The 20,586-nt window shown below is 53.1% G+C and overlaps 1 protein-coding gene across 1 annotated transcript in view; it reads left to right on the forward strand.

Annotated features, from left to right (window-relative positions):
• Positions 1–20,586, forward strand: part of ANK2 (ankyrin 2) — a 253,938-nt gene that overhangs the window by 25,048 nt on the left and 208,304 nt on the right. The window contains exon 2 of the mRNA XM_036031726.1: positions 15,482–15,542. Coding sequence (XP_035887619.1) covers positions 15,522–15,542 — 21 coding nt within the window. The 5' untranslated portion in view covers positions 15,482–15,521. The remainder of the gene's footprint in view (positions 1–15,481; positions 15,543–20,586) is intronic.

Consider the following 20,586-nt stretch of genomic DNA (forward strand, 5'->3'; position numbering starts at 1 on the left):
GTGTCAGTCCCGTGTCTGCACCTCACTGCCCTGTAGTAAGTTTGAAATTAGGACACGTGAGTCTTCCAACTATGTCCTTTTTCTCAATATTGTTTTGGCTATTCTTAGTCACTTACAATTTCATATGAATGTTGGTATCATCTTGTTCATTTCAGCAAAATAGGTGGTTAGACTTCTGATGGGCATTGCATTGAATTTGTAGAGTACTTGGGTAGTATTGCCAATTTAATGATGCCACCCAGGTGTTCTCTCATTTATTTAGGTCTTCATCAATTACTTTCACCAGTGTTTTGTAGTTTTCAGTGGACAAATCTTTCACTTCTTTGGTTAAATTTATTCATAATTTACATATTTAATAAAAGTTTTATTTAATGACATAATCAAACAAGGATATTTGATTATTTTTCATGATGTTATAAGTGGAATTGTTTTAATTGCTTTTATGAATTGCTTATTGCTAGTATATAGGCATATGACTAATATTTATATATTGATTTTATACCCTGCAACATTGTTGGACTTTGGTAACTTTAATAGTTTGTGTGTGTGTGTGAATTCCTTAGTGTATTTTATATGTAATATCATGTTATTTGTAAACAGAAATACAATCTGGGCGCCCTTTAGTTTTTTCTTCCCTAATTGCCCTACCTAGAACTTCCAGTACAACGTTGACTATGAGTGATGAGAGTGGACATTTTCACTTTGTTTTTATTTTGTGGGAAAATGTTCAGGCTTTCTCCATTCAGTGTGGTGTTAGCTGTGGGTTTTCACATCTGCCCTTGTCATGTTCAGAGGTTTCCTTCTACTCCCAGTTAGTGGAGTGTTTTAGCACGAAAAGGTGGTGGGTTTTGTTAAATGCTTTTTCTTTGTCTGTTGGGATGATTATGTCCTTTTTCACTTATTCTGTTGACATGGCACATTTCATAAATTGATTTCAGATAGTAAACCAACCTTGCATTCCTGGGTAAAGCCCCCTTGGCCACAACGTGTTGCCCTTCTGTGGGCTGTGGGATCGGTTCGCTGGGTTTTGTTGGCGGTGGTTGCATCTGTGCTCTCGAGGGATCTTGTTTTGTGGTTTTCTTGTGAGGCCTTTGTCTGGTTTGGTATCTGCACGGTACTTGCCTCACAGGATGAGTCTGGAAGTGTTCCCTCATTTTCTGTTTTATGGAAGAGTTTTTAAAGGGTTGATGTTAGTTCTTCTTTAAACATTTGGAAGAATTTACCAGTGAAGTCATCTGGTCCTGGGCTTCCCTCTCACACGTCACAACATGTGAAGTGTTCTGACTGCTGACTCAGCCTCTTTATTGCTATACATCTATTTAGATTTTCCGTTTCTTCCTGAGTCATTTTTGTAGTTTGTGTCTTCCTGGGAATTTTTCCATTTCATTTAAGTTATGCAATATGTTGGCATACAATTGTTCTTCACTTTCCCTTTTATTCTTTTTGTAATATTGGTAGTAATGTCTCCTCCTTCAGTCCTGATTTGAGTAATTTGAGTCCTCCCTCTGTTTTTTTTAATCCATCTAATTAAAAGTTTGTCAATTTGTTGATCTTTTCAAAGAACCAACTTTTGGTATTGTTGATTTTGTTTTCTATTCTCTATTTTGCTTATACTCTAATCTTTATTATTTTCTTTCTTCTGTTTGCTTTGGGTTTAGTTTTCTCTTCTTTCTCTAGTTTCCTAAGGTGAAAGATTAGGGTATTGGTTTGAGGTCTTTTTTTTTTAACACAGACACTCACAGCTATAAATTCCCCCTTTCTCTCATTGCCTCCCGTAAGTTTCGGTATGTTGTATTTTCATTCTAATTCATCTCAAATATTATCTAATTAATTTTTCTTGTTATTTCTTTGAGCCATTGATCATTAGAAGTGTGACTGATTTTCACATATTTTTGAATTTCCAATTTTTTTCCTCTTGTTGGTTATAAATTTCATTCCATCGTTGTTGGAGAATATACTTCATATGATAATATTGAATGTGGTAAGCATTGGTAGCCATATAACCTACAATAAATCAAAGCAGTTTGGGGGCCTGAATAAATTTCGAGCATGTGAACAGGTCCTGAGACCCAGATGATTGACAGCCATGGACCTGAAGGAACGGTGAGAGGTGGTCCTGGACGTAAAGTGAGGGGTCACACCCGACAGGGACGGCTGTGCACTCTCTTCTGTCATCAGTGGGCAGTTGAGGGGAACCCCACTCTCTGTGGCAGCCCCCGGCCCTGAGCAATGCCCTGCACTTTGGAGGTTGGCCAGTATGATGGCCTGCAGTGTGGGCTGAGACACTGAGAGCCCAGAGGTGGGAAGACTAGTTCGAGTTTTCAGAATTTCAGCCGAGAGGTGTGCAGATGAATGAAGGCCACTCTGGGAAATTATGTTTCAACTCTCTAGCCACTTTGAAGTTCTGCTTTTATCATTAAAGCAAATGCGAAATGCTCCCGGGCCATTCGGGATTTTTTTCGCTGTGGAACATTCAATGTCTTGCCAACAGTTAAGTGGTCTTCTGAGTGGGCATAATCAGCCTTTTGCCCGTGTTGTTTTCAGGTCGGCTTGTACTCTGAATGCACAGAAAGTAAACACATAAGCTGAGGGCAAACCAGTGAAAGGGGTTCACGACAGTGGTAATCGCAGTAGCTGTTCAGTGAGTTAGAGATGCCTGCTCGGAGCTTCTGTGTGCCTTGAGATCTGTTCATTTAAGTCTTCGTCCTCTTGCATGCGCTGTGGGGCATTTTGAGATTGTGCAGCGTATCAGTCAGAATTCCAACAGGAAAGAGTTTGAGACTATTCACAGAGGCACATGAGGAGGAGAAGGAAACTGGGGGAGTGCAAGACAATTGAAAAGCGAGAAGAGGCGCGTGTGTGAGACGCAGGGCATGAGACGCAGGGCACGGGTGTGGGCTTCAGCTCTGCGATGGGTGCCCCACTGCCTGCAGCCGGCAGGGAGGGTCAGACAGACCGGTGCCGAGTGGACGTGCGGGAGCCAGAGGGGCCAGGACGCACACGCTGCCAGAGCACTCGCCTGGGGCCTTGCGATGGCGCGGCCCGTGTCTGGCCCGGGGAGACCGGTACCCCCGACCCTCTCGCTGAACCCCTCACAGAGACGGAGGAAGTGGAGGGGGCCCTGCTCGGTCTCCTTCTCCCACACTTGGACCGAGACTGGGGGGAAGCTGGGACAGTGCGGTCTTTTCCTAGAGAATAGTTGCTCCAGTTGTTGTTTCTTACCATGAACGTTTATTATTAAAAATCAGAGGCACAGATGTGCAGAAGTAAAATTATAACTATGCTTCACACACGGGAATAAGTACTTAAAGTTTTGGTACAAAGTGAGTTCTCATTCTCCTTTATAAGAATGAAATACACTAGACATTCGGTCGAATGAATATTTGAATGTACCAGCTGCTTTGAATGAAGACTTTTTTTCCTCTAAGCTTTTGACGCTTGAACTGTTTTTATAGTCCCATATTTAGGGAAAAATAAACAGAAGTAATTCCTAGCAATGTTCGGGTTAAGATGGTCAGTTTACAAAGGAAGAAAATATTAAATCCTTTTTAGTTGCTGGAATATTTATTAGTAGTTAAAATGTACTTTCCGTCTCAAATTCTGAGTGATGTTTGCTGATTTGGAGGGGCTGGAAATCTGATCTGGGAAATGGAATGTGGCAGCTGCTCCGTGGTTCGGAAAAACAGGAATGTTGGTTTAGGACCAGAACCAAAGGATGCCACATCTAATCAAAACCTCGGGGAAACTCATGCAGGCAAAATGAAGTCATCCACATTAGAATTAAGCAGGAATACCAGATCTAATGCATCAATAACAGAGGGATTAAAAACCCAAACACCCAGGTTCCCTTGATTTTATCACTTAACACAGGTGGACAAGAATATGAGAAACATTTCTAGATACATTCCATGAAAATAACAGTGCTTTATGAAAGACACAGACCTTTCTCAGCTTGTAAAGCGTCCAGGGGGATGTGGGGTGTCAGGTGAGGTTGGCCTGCCCCTGCCGTGGGGAGAGGGGGTATGAGGGGTGCCTGGCCTGGGGTCCTGTGCTTCTACCTCCCTGCACCGTTATTACACTTGTGCAGCTTAGCTAAATGTTACATAGGTAGGTGAAACGTTTGGAAAAGTTATTGCAGGGGAATGCTTGGTAAATACTCGATAAGACAGAGTCAGGGTGGGCCAGGCGATTGTGAAAGATTGGGGAGAAATCCTAAATTTTGAAAGGATCCACATTCAGATGGCCTCACACTTGGTTGCCATTTGCCCCCTCCCGCCCCCGCCCCCCCCCCCCTCCCCGCTTAAGGAAGCTGACTCTGAAAGGCCAAGAAGAGGACTGGGGTCCGCACGTGCCAGACCCATGGTCAGACGAGGGGCCTGGGTCCTACTGAACGAAACCGTGGTAGGTGTACTTTTAGTTGGGCTAAAACAAAATATTTAAGTTCTTTACACATCTTTTTAAATGATTCTCTCCCTTCAAGCTTTTTCGGTTTACCAGCCAGCACCTGAGCTGTTGGTCCAGACAGGGATTGATAAGGAGGATGAGCTTCAGCTCTGAGCGTTTTTCAATAGAGATTGAAAAAAATCATTCAGGAAAAGTTGAGTAAAATTCGGTCCCCTTTCATAAATTCCTGAATGACTATGAAAACATGACTTAGGCTGATCAATACTTTTGGCAATTACAGAAAAACTTGAAATTCTGATAAAAGCTTTTCAAAAAAAGTGATAGACAACAATATAAATTCATAGCCTTTAACTTTCTCTGTAGATTCTTATCACAGAAAGGACACACTCTGGCCAGTTTCGATTTAAATTGTTAAACGCGCTGGCCCCTGGGTGATGGAGTGACCGGGAGTTGGGTGCTGGCCCCTGGGTGATGGAGTGACCGGGAGTTGGTGTTTCAGTCTGAGGGCTGGCAGCTTCTCTGCGAAGGGCCGGGAGGGAACATTCCTGGCGTTGTGGGTCCCGTCACATGGCGACGGCTCAGCTCTGCTCTCGCACAAAAGCATCCAGAGGTGAGAGCAAACAAGCAGCGTGGTTACGTCCCAACACGACTTCATTTGTGGGCACTGAGATTTGAATTTCCTGTAATTTTCATGTGTCATGAAATAAAGTTTTCAACCATTTGAAGGTGTAAACCTCACCTGTCGTTCCCCTTGGCGGCAACGCATGCCGCTGGGCTTGGCTCTGCGGGGGGGGGGGGGGGGGGGGTGTTCGCTGCCTGGAGACACTGCGCCCCAGGCTGCCCCTCTCCTGGCCGTCCTTCCAAGCAGGGAGCTTCAGGATCACAGGAACACTTGTGCGCATTGGCGTGCGTATTTCTGGCTACCCTTGTTCTCGCTCGGTCCATCTTCTGTTCTATTTTTAACCCCAAATCAGCTTCATAAGCCAAATTATTTTAAGTGCCTTCAGCCTCTGTCACGTGATGGTGTGGACGAGCCCTTTATTATTTCATATTTCAGGTCTGTGAGCTGGAATCTTCCGGCCACAACTCCTTTGCTCCTTGGCGATCATCCCCCCGGTGATTAAGTATTTCTTAGGTTGGCGTCTTTGCCATCAAAATGCCAACCTTATCACTTCACCAAGTTTTAAGCCGTTTTCGTTTGGCCTTCGGTCTCAATATCCGTCTCTTCTCTGTGTGTCACTGTTCCCCACCGACCTCCTCCCCTTCCATCATCAAGCTCGAGTCTCCTCTTAGCGAAACACGAACATCAGTAGCAGAAACTACCATCGATGCTGATACGCCTCTGTTCCTTTCTGGGCCACGAGGTTCATTGTTTCCTTGAGATACTATTTTCGGACATCTGCAGGGAAGGGCAGCATGCAAGGGGGAGCCCAGGGGAGCCCGTCTCGCAGGGCAGAGGTCGGGTGAGCTCTGGTGGCAGCTCCGGGGCAGCCGGGGCTCCTGGGCGGGGCCTGGGGAAGAGGCCAGTCCTGGAGGTCGTCTCTGGGACTCTCAGGGCACCGCTGCCCAGAGGCGGACCCGCTCACGTGTACGGCGAGATTCCAGAGGCGGGGCGTGAACATGATGCAGGGCTGTGTGCACTGGGAGATGCCCATGTTCCGGTCCAGCTAACCTCAGACACTGTGCTGGATGCCTCAGGTGGCCAACCACCTTCCAGCAAGTGGGTGGACGGAGGGACAAGCACAAAGTTCAGAGCAGACAGGCCTGCCCCTAATGGAGAACGCAGTCCCGGCCCTGAGGGACCGAGGGGACCTGTGAGCAGTTTCACTGCAAACTGCCTTCCCAGAGAAGCTCAGCACACTTGCTAGGAGGGTGGCGCGACCCAGGCCTCCTGTGGGGCATCACCGTGGCCTGAACAGGGGCTGGTCGTGCAAAGAACCCGCGGGAGAGAGATGCAGGCGACGGAAACTGCCCGCAGCGACGCAGGTGGTGCCTGACCCTGGCGAGTCCTCTCCTGTGGGTGTTTTTGGTGTTGTTTTGGTTATAGGTACTATGTCCCTCAAGATCCTATTGTGCCAACCTGCAATGATTTATTCCTGTTTGACTTCTCCTTGGCTCAGGTCTCTCCTGTGATACCCCATTACATTACAGTCGCCTCCAGTTTTACTTTCCTTCCCGGTCTCCTCGCCTTTACCCCCCAGGCTCCCACCGTAAGCACTCGATAGTTATTTTCAACGTGTGAGTGAAAGAGGTGTGTGTTCCACGTCCTTCCTGTGATTTTACAAATATTTACTCTCTGGAATTCGGTGTTCACTCGTGAACACGCACGCACCAGTGGGCAGTCTTCCTCGGTGTCCCCAGAGCAGCAGCGGTCTGTCTCCCTCCCTTGGCACCAGTGGAACAGAGGCCGCTGGTGGTGGTGGTTTCAGAACATCCCGTGCAACTGACTGTTTATCCTCCCCAGCGTGTAAGCTCCTTGAGGGTGGAATTAGTTTGCATTCCCAATATTTTCAACAATTCTTGGCATATAGCAAATGCCCAGTAAATTTTATCTCTGACATTGACTGGTATTTAGCCAAACTCAGATAAATATGATACACATGTTACCATTTCATGATAACTAATTTTAAACCATTTGAGTGTGTCAAGAAAAGCCTTCTTTTTTGAATAATGTTTCTCAGAAATTATAGTTGTATTCAATGATATAATGCCTATTAACTGAAATCTCTTTTTAACAAAAATTAAAATGAGTCTTTTCCTTGTTAGCTTTTTCAAGATGGTTTTAGCTGTAGATTTTATTGCTTTTTTTATGAGACAATCTTTTTTTTTTTAAAGATTTTATTTATTTATTTTTAGAGAGGGAAGGGAGGGAGATAGAGAGAGAGAGAGAAACATCAATGTGCGGTTGCTGGGGGCCATGGCCTGCAACCCAGGCATGTGCCCTGACTGGGAATCGAACCTACGATGCTTTGGTTCGCAGCCCACACACAATCCACTGAGCTACGCCAGCCAGGTTATTGCTTTTTATCCACATCCTACCGGCAGTGTTTTATGCTCCCTTTGGTAACCACTCGCAAGGTGAAGCATGAGTTGGTGGAGAACTGTGTGGTTGCACATCAGATGGTGGAAGTGGTTAACAGACTGTCCGACGCCATCGTGTTCCAGAGTTAGTGTGGGCTCTGGTGTCATCTCATCATGAGAGACGGTGAAAACCGCGTCCCAAGTGGTCAGAGGGGTTCACAGGGTCACAGGTTGTTTTCTGTAACGCAGCCTTTTTGAACCAAAAAATATGAGGAAGGTTTTTTTTGCATTCTGAAAATAAAGATTCGTACTTTACAATATAACTAAGATGCTCAATATCAAAACATGTTTTTTGAAAGTTTTAGCAATGTGAACAACTCTAAATTATTTTAACTTTGCTATTTTCTTTTGACTCTGCAGAAAGGGAGTCCCCTCTCCTTTCTAACCGCCCATCCTCACCCGCCCGCACCCCCAGAGACACCCACGAGAATTCTCGGAGAGCCAAATCCAGCCTTCCTCCCCCAGTCCTCCCCGTCCCACCCGCACGGCCTTGGCTCGGCCTGATGCTTGTTAATCCGTGGCTGACCGCGGGACAAATGTGCTGTCCACGTTGCACGGCAGAGCCTTTCAGAGAGGGAAAGCAGCTGTCAGCTGTTGCGGCGCCAACACTGTGGTGTCCAGGCGGCGAACAAAGACGAGGGCCTCCGGGGGTGCTGACCCGGCACCCGGGCCTGGGGCACCCGGCAGGAGAGCGGACCAGGGCGTAAACCCCGCACCCGTGGGTCCCGTGGCTGATGTCAGGTTATCAACCAGCCACGTCAAGGGCGTTATGAAGCTGTGAACTGTAGTTGTAGCTCCATGCTAATGGACACGTTTCTCTTCTCCTAAAACCTTCGTGCATGAAGGGTTCCTTAGGACAACAATGTCCCCAGTGTTTTCGGCTTATTCGATAACACCCTTTCACCTACAGCCCTTGAACTCCAGGGGCCTTGCTTCTCTGGGCCTGCTTGGCCACAGAGACAGACCGTGAACCTACCAGGACACTCTGCCTGCCAGGAGCCATCTCCTTAGGGGCCACATTGCCCCCTCGTCCCTGGGGCTGGGGGGGCAGGGGGTGTTTCTGGCATGGACGCTGCCGGCTGTTTCCGCCGTTTGGGCCCCCCGACCGCTCCGGGTGCCCGGAGCCGCCAGCTCTGCGGTGCCCAGCCCGCAGACCGCAGGGGACACACAGCTCACCCGGACGTGAATGTCCTGCCTTAGACTTTCCTGCTCTCGTGTTATGTGACTTACATCCTTCTCTTTGTTTTCCCCCGTTTACTTTTGCCGGGTTTCTCATTTTTTTTTTCTTTAAGAAACGACCAATTATTTCTCCTCTACAGAATTACTACGAGAGGCGAAAGTACACCACGGGACTTTGTTTATTAGTGAAGCCTGCAGCGACCCGATAGGCTGATGCCTCCGTTTATCCTTGGAAAGAGCCGCGTGTGTGGTCCGCGTCTCACGTCCCAGCTGTTCGGGAAGATCCCGGGTCCTCCCGGAGCTGCCTGGGTGATGTCATCGCATGAGTTATTTGGGGTTTTTGTTTGTTCATTTTTTAAATATCACAAACAGGCCTTTTCCTTTGTCACTGTGAAATGTCTGAAGTTTGAACGGATGCTTGGACTCAGGGGCTCCTGCCCGTCAGCCCGTCCAGCGTCAGCACCTGCGTGACCCCCGGGACCTCCCCCGGAACGGCCACCCTCACCACGAGCGTCTCCAGGGCGCACTGGCTGCCTCAGCAGTCTGACTTTTCTAACGAAGACGTCATGAAGGGCACGAACAGGCTGGCAAGCCTTTCCTGTGTGCCCCAGTGCCGTCCGGAACCAGCTCATTGGCCACTTCCTTCACTCGCCCGCACCTCCCGGGTCCTGATGTGTTCAGGTTCAGGGAAGGGCAGGCACCGCCCCTGCTGTGAGCGGGGCCGGAGGAGCCCTTGTCCCGCAGGGGCTGGGGGTTGCCGGGGTCTGTGGGGTGGGGATGTTTTCTTCGGGAAGCGCTGTTGTAAGTTTATTTCTTTTGTCGCTTCTTAAGTGAAACCACGTCACCCCTCCCCATCTCGGCTCATTACTGTGCCTCGAAGCTGTGCTCCAAGAGAGACGTTCGGAAGGTGGAATCGGCACCTCAACAGGCCTGGGAATGTCGAGCAGATGAGAGTTGGTGGTTGGCAGGACACTCAGACCCGGTCCACTCCTCCTCACCTCCTCTTCCTCCCTGGACACAGTCCAAGGGGGGCCAACGCAGCACCTGTGGCCAGCCACCCTGTCCTTGGCCCCTGGGGGGAGGGGCTCCGTCCTGCCTGCTGCTCTGCCCTTGGGCGAACCTTCGATGGGACCCCAGGTGCTAGAACGAGGGATCGTGGCCTCCGCACAGCCTGGGGCGATGGCAGTGACTGGAGCCCGGCTGTCCAGGGCGTGTGGCCTGCCGGCAGGCACACGAGCCAGCCGGCACCGGTCCGTCACTCCCAGGGCCGTCTGTCTGTGGCAGGAGTCGGTGGCGAGGGTCCTGCTGGCTCTGTGGCCGAGGCCGCGTCCTCCACGACAGCACCGGGGACAATGGCTGAGTGTCCTGCCCCACACACTGCGGGCCGAGCTCCTGTCCCCAGGCCTTTCCCCGGGGACCTGACCCGCCGTCCAGTGGGGCCCGGAGCAGGAGTCGCTCCTAGGAGTCGGGGGGGGTGGCGGGGGGCGGCGAGAGGCAGCTGTGCACCCGCGTTGTGCGTGTGCGGCTGCGGTTTCTCTGTGTCTCGCAGGTGGGTCTGCGGGCGGAACCCCGGGGCTGATGGGGAATGTTGCCCTTTCCCTCAGAGTTCGTGAGGAAGTGCCCAGGCGGCAGAGTTTCAGTAACTCACTAAGCGCCTGGCGGGGTTAACGAAGAAGGGACACCGTGGGCGAGAACCGGACGCTGGAGCTTTGCGCACGTCTCGTGCGGGAGCTTGGGAGCCGCCCCAGGGAGGTGCCCCAGTGACCTCCGCGTAACCCCGTCGTACCCCGTCCCCTCCCTCGCACAAGTCTCCCTAATGGGCCCTTTACCGGGACGGCGCGGAGCCACCGAGGGTGGCTGCCGTCCTGTCTCGTTGGTCTCGGGGAGAGCTTGGGGAAGCGGCGGCCGGAGGCCTCGGCAGTGACGTCAGTCTGTGCCTGGGGGGCACGCGGTTCTCCCGCGAAGCCGTCCCCTCGCAGCCCCAAGTGCGGAGAAACCCCTGTTCAGGGCAGAAGGGCAGATGCTCCCTCGGAGCAGGGTTTGCAAAGGCAGTTCTCATGCACGCCTGAAGGTTCTGGGGATTCTTCTCAACCCGTTTGTGGACTTTCAAGTGGAGGACGCCCTCGATCCCTCCCCAGGGTGGCAGGAAGCGGTCACTGCCGTCCTTCGGGGAATTGAGGATTTGTCAAACGCTGTGCCGAGGCCATGGGTTTGCCACGACGCTTGCAGGGCCCCAGAGCCGGCGGGCTGGGCAGGCCCTGAATTTCAGATAAGTGACGTGACCCCCGCAAGACCCCAAGGCACTATTTTTAATTCGAAAGCAACTGGCTTATATAGTCCAGTCATTCTGAGAATCTGCCTAACACTCCCCCAAAATGTGTCCCCGCTGTGGAGAGTCCTGTGAGACCCCTGGGTTTATAAAAACGCCAACGACAGCAACGAACCTGGCAAGACGAAAGCCAGGTCTGTCCTCCTAAGCATCTACGAATCCCGAAATCAAAGCGTGAACGACAGCAGCTGGGAGAGTGTCCTGTGTCGGCAGTGACTTCGGGATGAGTGAGAGAACGGCCCGACGTGGAGTCAGCCCGAGCAGAGGCCCCAGGCCCTCGGGGGTGCGCCCTAGGGAGCCGTGGCCTCTGCTTCACCCCGTGTTGTTTGTGAGTCGCCCTCTCACGTGCGGGCAACTGCACACTGGAGGCGTCTGTCACCCTGCTGCCCCCGTCCCAGGGGCTGTGCCCAAACTCCCCAGGGGAAGGAACTCACTCGGGATGGTTGGAAGGTCCGCCGGCTGGCCTCGGAGCAAAGCCCCAGCTCAGTGCGTCGTCAGCCCTGTTTCTGGAGCGCAGCTGCTGTCAGCCGCCGCAGGGGAGGGAGCTGCCGCTGCAGTCAGAGCCGCTGCTGCTGTGCCGTGGGAGCTGCAGGGCAGGGGCCAGGGGCACAGCGAGCTCTGTCCAGGGCAGCTCCCCACCTGGCCACTCTTCAAGCACGAACACGGACTCTTCCTTCTTTTGGCCTGCGAGCCCTCGCTCTGTCTGGGCAGTCAGGGTCCTGAGAGGTCGCCTCGTGCCCTGCACAGGAAGCAGAGCCATCCTCCCCAGAACAGAGAGGAGGGGGAGGAGAGAGGGCTGAGGAGCACGTGGGCCAGGCTGCACCCCTCCCTCTGGGGCGGCGGAGTCAGGCCAGGACGATGCGGACGAGGCTGGGGGCGCCCTCTCCTCCCCGGAGCAGGGTGCTCCCGGCTTGGGCGCCGCTGCAAGGGGCCCGAGCTCTCTCTGTGGGCGACGCGTCCGGGGTGGAGGGGAGGACACCGAAGGCGGGTCCCGCACAGCCGTGTACACACTCTCCCGTTGTTCAGGTGAGGGGTTTGGTGGTCCGTTGGGACCGACGGTGACAAAGTGTGAGTGGAAACACGCGGCTGGAATGGGGCAGCAGCCGTTCCCGTGGCTGTGTTGAAGCACTTGTTGCAGTCAGGGGCAGGACACCACCGACTGAGGGGGGAGACTGTCTTCTTCCTGTGGGGCCCCCTGTGTAGGGAGGGGAGCTGTCCACAGCGGTGCTGTCCGTTCGCATTTTGTCGGCCGCAGATGGTCCTCAGTGGCGTCGCTCTGCCGGCCTCGAAGCTCAGCTCTCTCTCTGGGGCCGGGAGAGTCTCGTCCAGTGGTGGGTCAGCGGGAGACAAGAAAGGGCACGTCACACCGCGGACGGAGGACAGGACACTGTCGCTAGCAGGGGGGCTCGCAGGCCCCGGGGCACGTGGACCGTCCCTGTTTCCTGGGGGCCAGAGCGGGTGCAGAGCCCCGGGCCTGACGTCAGCATCCGAGGGGACGGGACGTGGGTGCTGTTGCGAGCTGGGTGCCAGAGCGGGCCTCGGGGGCTGGTCTGTGTGTCCCCGCCGGCTCCGGGAATGGGGACTAGAATTAAAGGGAGGTGGCACGTGGGGACAGACACCCTGCTCACCGCCGGCACATGCCGCGCCGGCTGCCTGTCTGCCCTGCCCTGCGGCGCTGCGGCTGCGGTGCCGCATGCGCTGGGAAGCAGCGGGGCCACCTCGACGCCCTGTGGTCCTGCTGCGCGTTAGCCTGCGGCTCCGGTCGGCCAGGGCTCTGTGGGGGTTCGTCCTGGTGACGCCCAGGGGCCACGCTCTGCTCCCAGTTTGACCGGCCTTGTCCAGGGCGCCTCGGCGGAGTGCTGCCCTCACGCTCCCTGGGTCGGCCGGGGCCCCGACGCATCGTGCCGGCCAGCCGGGCTCTGCGGACGCACCGTTCTGACGGAGTTTGAAGTGACCGTTGGACCTAGGCGTGTGAACACCTGTGGGTCATTTTGGAAGCTTGCAGACAGTTTGCGTGAATGTGAACACTGTATCTGTTGAAACTTTAATCTTTTAATCTGGACTCGATGGCACGTAAGACAAGGGCGGGAAGAGAAACAGCGGGTGCCGAACGCCGTGCATGCCAGGGGCCGTTATGAACTTCGGGTGCCTCCCGGGAGACACAGCAGCGGCGCCCGGACTCCCCAGGGACTCTGGAACAGTCCCCGAGGGAGAGCCCGCTTGTGTGTGGAGAAGGTGGGGGTGCTGCTTCGCGTGGGCAGCGGTCCCCGGACTTCCCCTTGCCTCAGAATCGCCGGGAAGGCTTCCTGAGACACTCAGGGTCTCCCACCCCAAGTTCTCGCTGGAAGGGCTGGGGGCCCAACGATTCCTGTCTTTTCTCAGACTCTCACATGCAGGAGGGTCAGCTTGCAGAGGGTGTAGAAAGGTCCAGTCTTACAGATGGCACTGGAACGAGGCTCAAGATTCTGTGGTTTTCACAAAAGCTCGTTAGTGAGTCCCTTGTCATTGGTCCAGGACACCGGTGTGGGGACCCCAGCCACGGGAGCATCTCCAGTTGTCAGCTTCGAGTCCTCCAGGTTTTCACGACCACGACCATGCGTGGTTTGAATGTGTGTTAGTGATGTTCAAGTTCTAATCGGCCTTGAAGAGCAACAGAAAAATAAAATGGAAACATTAGTAATGTTTGGCTTAATGATACCCTAGGCCGAGTCACATCTCATGAAAACGGGATACATTGTGATAGAGTATGGTGAGTGTTTTAGTGAAACTTGATCGAACGTAACAAGACTTTGGCCAGAAAAAGTTGTCTAATCTGCTATCGAGTAAAAAGGAAAGAACCCAAATCCTCTGAAGGAGGCAGCAAGACACACTGGGAAGGAACACTTTGGGACGGACAGACCCTGGCTCCGGAACTCACAGAGCCAGGGCACGGGACTTGCCCTTCATGATGCTGACAGTTACCTCATCAGAATTATCCCGGGAGCGGAGAGACGCCAGGGACTCGGAGAGCCTGGGGCTCGCTGAAGGGGACAGACACGGGGAGGGAGTGCAGGGACTGATGGTGTTTGTGTGCGTCCGAGGGAGTCGTGGCGGGAAGCGAGGTTCTGCACTAAGGCGTTGAATCGTCTTAGGCTTCGCAAGCGGTGTGCATGGACTGCACGAGAAAACAGTGGTTTTCTGGGGGAGGAAAAGGAGGGTTCAGGTCAGGGCTGGGGGACAGGATGTCACCGTCCGTCGAGTCTGTTGATAGACTGAACACAGCCCTCGTGCGTCTGGTTGGGCTTGGATGAGTTGGACTCAGAAAACCGATACAGAGCTTCAGGTGGGAAAGTCACAGACGTGACTGAAGTGTGACCTAGGAAAGAGGGCGGTGAGGAAGGATGTATACCACGCACAGAGGCACCCACGTAGACCAGCACATAGTAGGGCTGAAGACGAGGGGGACCGAGAAGAGCTTAGAGGGATGTGTGTGGAGAACATGGACTTGAATTAGCATTTGCAGAAACTTGGCAGTGACCTGAATGGCATTAGAAAGGGAAAGGCTAAGTAAGTTGTGAAACAGCTCAGTATGCAGGTTTGCAGACATTAAAATGACGTGAACACTGGGCAGGAAATGGGAAATACTTATAGAGCAAGTAAAAACGAGACACAGTGTTTTGTGTTTATAGTGTTATGTTTGCTAAGGTTGAATATTGATGCGAGGTCTATGTTTGCCTCTTAAGCGAGCACAGGTCCACATCTGCAGACCGAAAGGGGAAAGACCAGGATGAAACCCAGCGTGGGGCCAGATAGCAGGATGGGGTGGGTTTTGTTCTTCCCAAAATCCTTTTGCTGCCTCTGCCAGGCTTCGGCAATGAAAGTCTTAACACAGACCAGAGATCGCACAGCCTTTCAGCTGGAGCATGACCGAAGGGTCGGCCCGAGCGTGCCGGCCCCTGTCGTTGGCGTAAACCCGAAGCGACAGAAACGCACTCAGGGAGACTCGGCGCCTGGTCCGGTTGCAGCGACCGCGGCCGCCTCGCTCTGCGGACGCTGCCTGAGGGTCCTCAGAATCGGACGGACATTTTCACGATTTCTTAAGTCTGTTCCTCTTATACACACGGTTCTTCTACCTTTTTTTTTTTGAGCTTCAGGTGGGAAAGTCACAGACGTGACTGAAGTGTGACCTGGGAAAGAGGGCAGTGAGGAAGGATGTATACCACGCACAGAGGCACCCACGTAGACCAGCACATAGTAGGGCTGAAGACGAGGGGGACCGAGAAGAGCTTAGAGGGATGTGTGTGGAGATACCTCCTGTATTTGCCTCCTTTTCTGAGCTCTTAAGACATTTAAATGTTTTTTGTTTTACTCTTTTGCATTTACAATAGTGACAATTTTACGTGATTAATTGGTACCCACTACACACCTGTTTTCAGTAGCAATGTGAAAACGGTCGCTGTTGATAAGCTGAAACGACTTCAAACTCACGTGTCGTTTTTCTCCTTCTAGGTAAGTGACTGAGCAGGGACATGAAGAGCTGGCGTTTCGGATGACAACCATGTTGCAAAAGGTACTTGCGGTTCTGCCACCACTGGGCTAGGAGTCCCGAGAAAAGGCACAGAGGTTGGAGTGTAAATAAGCACCATTTTGGTAAAAAGAGTTTTTTGGTGTGTAAACATATTTAAAGACATTATAGCTTTAGGAATAACTGTGATAAATGTAATATATGGTGGAACTTTTTCTGTAGTCTGGCAAATTACCGTCAGCGTTATTTGGGAATGGAAGGATAAACCGATCATCTGGTCAGCGTACTCGCCGGTGGGAGGAGGGCGGTGGGGGAGGACCTCCCCCTGCTGCCTGGGGCAGCAGGCACCGTGGGCTGCCGGTGTGTGGGCTTGGTCATCTGTTATACCCTGGGGCTTTTCCGTGACAAAGCATCGTCTCTGAATCACTCATGAAATCGATTCCCGTGAGCTTGTCAGCCAGGCAGTTTGATTCTGGATAATCAGCTAGATTGTATCAGAAGTAGGCAGAAGTATCCTGATTCTATTCATAGCTATTTGAAAAACACGTTTAAGGAAGGGGAGGGGAGGAAGGAAATAATATTCTGTTTAAGGAAATAATAGACCATAAAGACTCTTAGCCCAGATACTGATCACGCATAGGATTTGTAGAAATCTGGTTTTTTAAAGCCATGAATCGTGTCTAGAAGAACCTTCCTGTCCTGGAACAAGTCTTTAACGCACTGTAAGACCATCGAGTCTGGTGCTGCAGACATGGTTGCGGCGAGAACCATGAGGTGAGCTGTGTGGCGCCGCTGACCTTGGCGGCCACACCGGGACAGACGGGCCCTGAGCTGCAGCGTGTCCTGTGTCGCCGCTGAACCCGAGGAGCCCCACGCGGGTGTTGGAAGAGGAGACGTCAGCTCCACTCCTGCTGCAATCACGACGTGAAAGAACTTCTGGTCCCGCTTAGAAACTCCCCCGAGGACCTTCTAAGGCTCAGGGCAGGTGCCAGTGAGGAGGCTTAATTTGAAGAGAAGTTTGGGAAAAAGTGGGTGAAATCATTTGACACCAAAAGTTTATCCTCTTCTGATGGCGGGCATTCAGTTAGCGTGGGTTTCCTCTGAGCTGAGGCCGTTCCTCTGAGCGCTGCGTGACAATTGGTTCCTCTCCTTAGTGCCGACCGAGGGACACCCCAATGGGCGTGTCCTGTTTCGTGAACACGTTAGAGCAGGACGCGCTTCCCCGGCGGGGACCGGCGGCAGGCCCGGCGCACACGCCAGGGGGCCGGGGAGAGATGAGGCTAGGAGCTTCTTGGATGAGACGTCTGTGGCTGAGACGGGAGAGGGAAAGAGGCTGCTTGCGTGTGGATGACACTGTGGCCGGGGGCAGAGGACAGCGTCCGGGGAAGAAGGGGCGAACGGAAGTTGGCGGGGAGCGGGGTGAGGAAGAAATGGGAGGTGGGGAGGTGGGGTCACCTGTGAAGGGCGAAGGTGTTCTTTGGAAACCCAGTCTGTGAGGGGAAGTGCAGAGAACGTGGTAGCTGGCCATGGCCGTAGGGACGACAGAATCGGGGACACACTTAGAGGTTGAAGGGCGTAGTGCAGAAGGAGGAGGGGCTGAGGGCCCAGGGCTGGGGGGTGGGGCCAGCCAGGAGGAGGGCGGGGGGCTGCTGGAGGACACGCCCCTCAGCCACACTAAGGCAGTGACGGGAGGTAAGCAGGTGCAGAGCACGTGGCCAGGTGGTGTGTGAGGGGAGGGGACAAGTGTGAGAGCATGTGGGGGGGCAGGGACAGTTTCCTTGGTGCTGGTAAGCCAAGCTGGTCTCTATGGCAGCGAATGAGTACTGTCCCCAGACCCCCTGCCTGTGGCCAGGGGTCCAAGCTTCCAATCTGCTAACACCCCTCAGCCAGCCGTGAGGCTCACAACAAGCCGTAGCTGGTGGAAGGGCTTATTTAAAGCCAGTGAACAATGACCTCCTTCCCTGGGGTTAAACCAGAGCCATGTCTGAGGACCTTCATCTACCTGTGGGCTTTCCCCTTGGTTTGAAGGAACATACGTTTTGTGTGTTTATAAGTGAGCTATGTATATGGATGTTACTTCTTTTTATTAAAAGATTCTACTTATTTATTTTTAGAGAGAGGGGAAGGGAGGGAGAAAGACAGGGAGAGACACATCAGCGTGTGGTTGCCTCTCATGTGCTCCCTACTGGGGACTTGGCCTGCAACCCAGGTATGTGCCCTGACTGGGAATCGAACCTGCCACTCTGGTTCTCAGGCTGGCACTCACTCCACTGGGCCACACCAGCCAGGGCCAGATGTTACTTTCTAAGGTCAGAAAGCACAGACTCTGCTTTGATGGAAAGGGTAAGGCAGACGCTGGCCGCTGTCAGGTCCTCAGCCTGGGGGCGTGTCTCCTAACGGCAGTATTTTGATGGCAGAGTTTAATAACCCTGTTTGGCCTTGAGGAAGAGATTGCTCGCTAATTCCAAACCGCTGTCCTGTTTTCCACGACCCAGGCGGCGTGCCGTCCGTGCCCAGGCGCCGAGAGCTTGGCGCGCCCTTCGGGCTGCCAGGCTCCGCTGGGTGTGATGAACAGGCCCCACGGCGACTGCCTCAGCGCGTCGGCTCTGAACCGTGGGAAGGTTACGGTGCCCATTTAACTGGAAACGCTGCATTTCTCTTTCCCATTGTGATTTCTAAGAGTGTTTACTTGAGGCCGGAGAGTCCTTTAGAGTCCTGAAGAGGGCTTCTGTTCAGGAATTTTCAAATGTCTGTAGCTGCGAAACCACTTTGAAAAATAAAATGTGGCATCCACAAAGGCGAAAAGAGACTTGTCTGGTTCCCGGGCACGAGGGGGCAGGGCCGGCGCCCACCTGCTCACCCCGCATCCAGGTAGGTCCCCGGCGACGCCACCGCTGGGCCCACAGGACACCACTGTGGGCCCGTCGCAGTTCTGGTGATCACAGCTGCTCTGAGTTGCACCGAAGCACAGAGCTCTGAGGACACACTCGCTGTTTTTGGAGGCCGCATGTTCTCTGTAATAACATAGGCAGGTAGTGTCTACTTTGACCCAAAGTGTTGCTAATTATGTCGCTGATTTCAGTGATAATAGACACTGATTTGGGCCCAAGAAGCTCCACACACACCGTTGCTCAGTGCGTTGCGTACCTGGGGCCTGAGGAGCCAGGCGCTCCGTGCAGTTAATTCTGCTGGTCAGGAGGCCACGCCCATGAGGGGGGCCCTTGCCCTTGTCCTCGGAGGAGGGACAGCGGGAGGACCTGATCTCCAGCAGCTGTGGGAGGATAGCAAGGTCAGCAAGACGCGGCTCTTCCTTTAGGTGCGACTTTGCTCGGGGCTTGTGGGATCCATAGACATGGAGTCGAATGTCTTCAAGAAAATAACAGCACCTGCCGGAACCAGGGCGTGGCTGAGGGAGACACAGGGACCCCCGCGCCCCCTCCGGGGAAGACTGGTGGGAGGTCCTAGAACTTGCTGAGAGACTTACGAGGCCAAACCAGCAGGGGTCAGTGTTGAACGTGTGTGAACCCCAGCCACTCCAGCCGCGTGCTTGGGCTGCTCGGAAGAGACGGCGCAGGTATTGCGTCTTGCTTCTGCATCTGATGAGACGGAGGCTCCGAGAGGTCAAGCAGCTTGTCCGACTCACACAGTCAATTCCCAGCAAACTCGGTGGAGCCGAAGTTTGGACACAGACCATTTCATTTTAGGGCCAGGGCGGCCCAGGGCTGGCAGACCCAACAGCCCGCTGGCAACGCTTAGAACTCAAGAGTCTGGAGAAGAGGGAGGGTGTCGCCCCCCCCCCCCCCCCCCCCGCCGGAGAGGCCACCCGAGAAGCCCCCACCTCTGTCCTCTGCTCACGGAGAAGGAAGTGGCCTGCGGGCCCGCAGCCTCCCGTCTGCTCCACATCGCCCCCCTCTGGTGACTGGAGGACATCTCTGCAGGGTGCAGCCCTGGGGCCGGTGCTGCCGGGAACTTCTCACCTGGAGGTTGGGGCTGGGGTGGGCGCTGGCCACCCGAGGATGCCCTGGGGTCCCACTGATGGGAGACCTTGGTCCTTTCACCCTCGGATTCCGCTTCCTGGGACGGGGGAGGAGCCGAATTCCGGGCTTGGTCCAGAGGTCCGGCGCTCAGGTGCGCGGCCTGGAAGGCACACGGAGCTGTCCGTCTCCAGGGACGGGAAGCGTTGCTGTGGTTACGCCGGAGGCCTGCCGAGGAGTCGGAAGGGTTAGCTCGGACCTCATGCCAGCCGGAGATACGCTCGCAGTCTTGAGTGTCTGAAAGCTTCTTCGAGGCTCGTCTGTGTGCAGCCCCCGGAGAAAAGAGCCGAGACTAGACCTTTCGGGTGTCAGCAGCCAGAGTACCCTGCACTGACGTGGTCGGTGATGACATGTGCCTTTTCGTTTGGATGTGATGTCAAGGATTTCCATACTTCCGTGTGCCAATGTCTTATCTCTCTGTATAAATCAAGTGTAAGGTTTGAGATATTCCTACAGTGACAGAATTTTGACCCTTTACTCTGACCAATAATCACAACCTAATTTGATTAAATACACATAACTCAAACCCTCAAGCTCTGTGTTTTCTGGAATATGTTTTCCTGAAGAACATGTATAATTGGGAGTAATGATAGAAAATGCTAGAATTAGATTTGTTCATCTTAATCCGTTTGTGTTGCCAACCATCAAATCCAAATGGGAGATTTCCAGCCTCTGTCTTGGCTAGGTTTAAGAGATGTATTGTCCGTATGAAACTATGATTGTGTTTCACATACAGTTCTTGTGAGTGTAGAGCACAATCTTCTTTTGTTCCATCCTATTTCCTGTTTTGTTTTAAGCCACTGCTTCCAATTGGCATAAAAGCCCTTTTCTTCCCTCACTGTAGAAAAGGAGAAAATGAACTCTCAATAAGCCACAGAGCTACTAATTTTCCTGCAAGAACAGAACAGAATGTGGGGGCCGTGGTCACTCCTCCGAGGGTATTCCTGAACCTTCTGCCGAGGCCGTGTGCAAGGACCCGCATCCGACAGAGTGAACAGGCTCCATGAGCTGGTTACTTACTTTTTCCAAAGAACTCATGCCTCCCTCCCCCACAG

This window comes from Phyllostomus discolor, chromosome 8, assembly GCF_004126475.2.
Source record: "Phyllostomus discolor isolate MPI-MPIP mPhyDis1 chromosome 8, mPhyDis1.pri.v3, whole genome shotgun sequence".
Lineage (NCBI taxonomy): Eukaryota > Metazoa > Chordata > Mammalia > Chiroptera > Phyllostomidae > Phyllostomus > Phyllostomus discolor.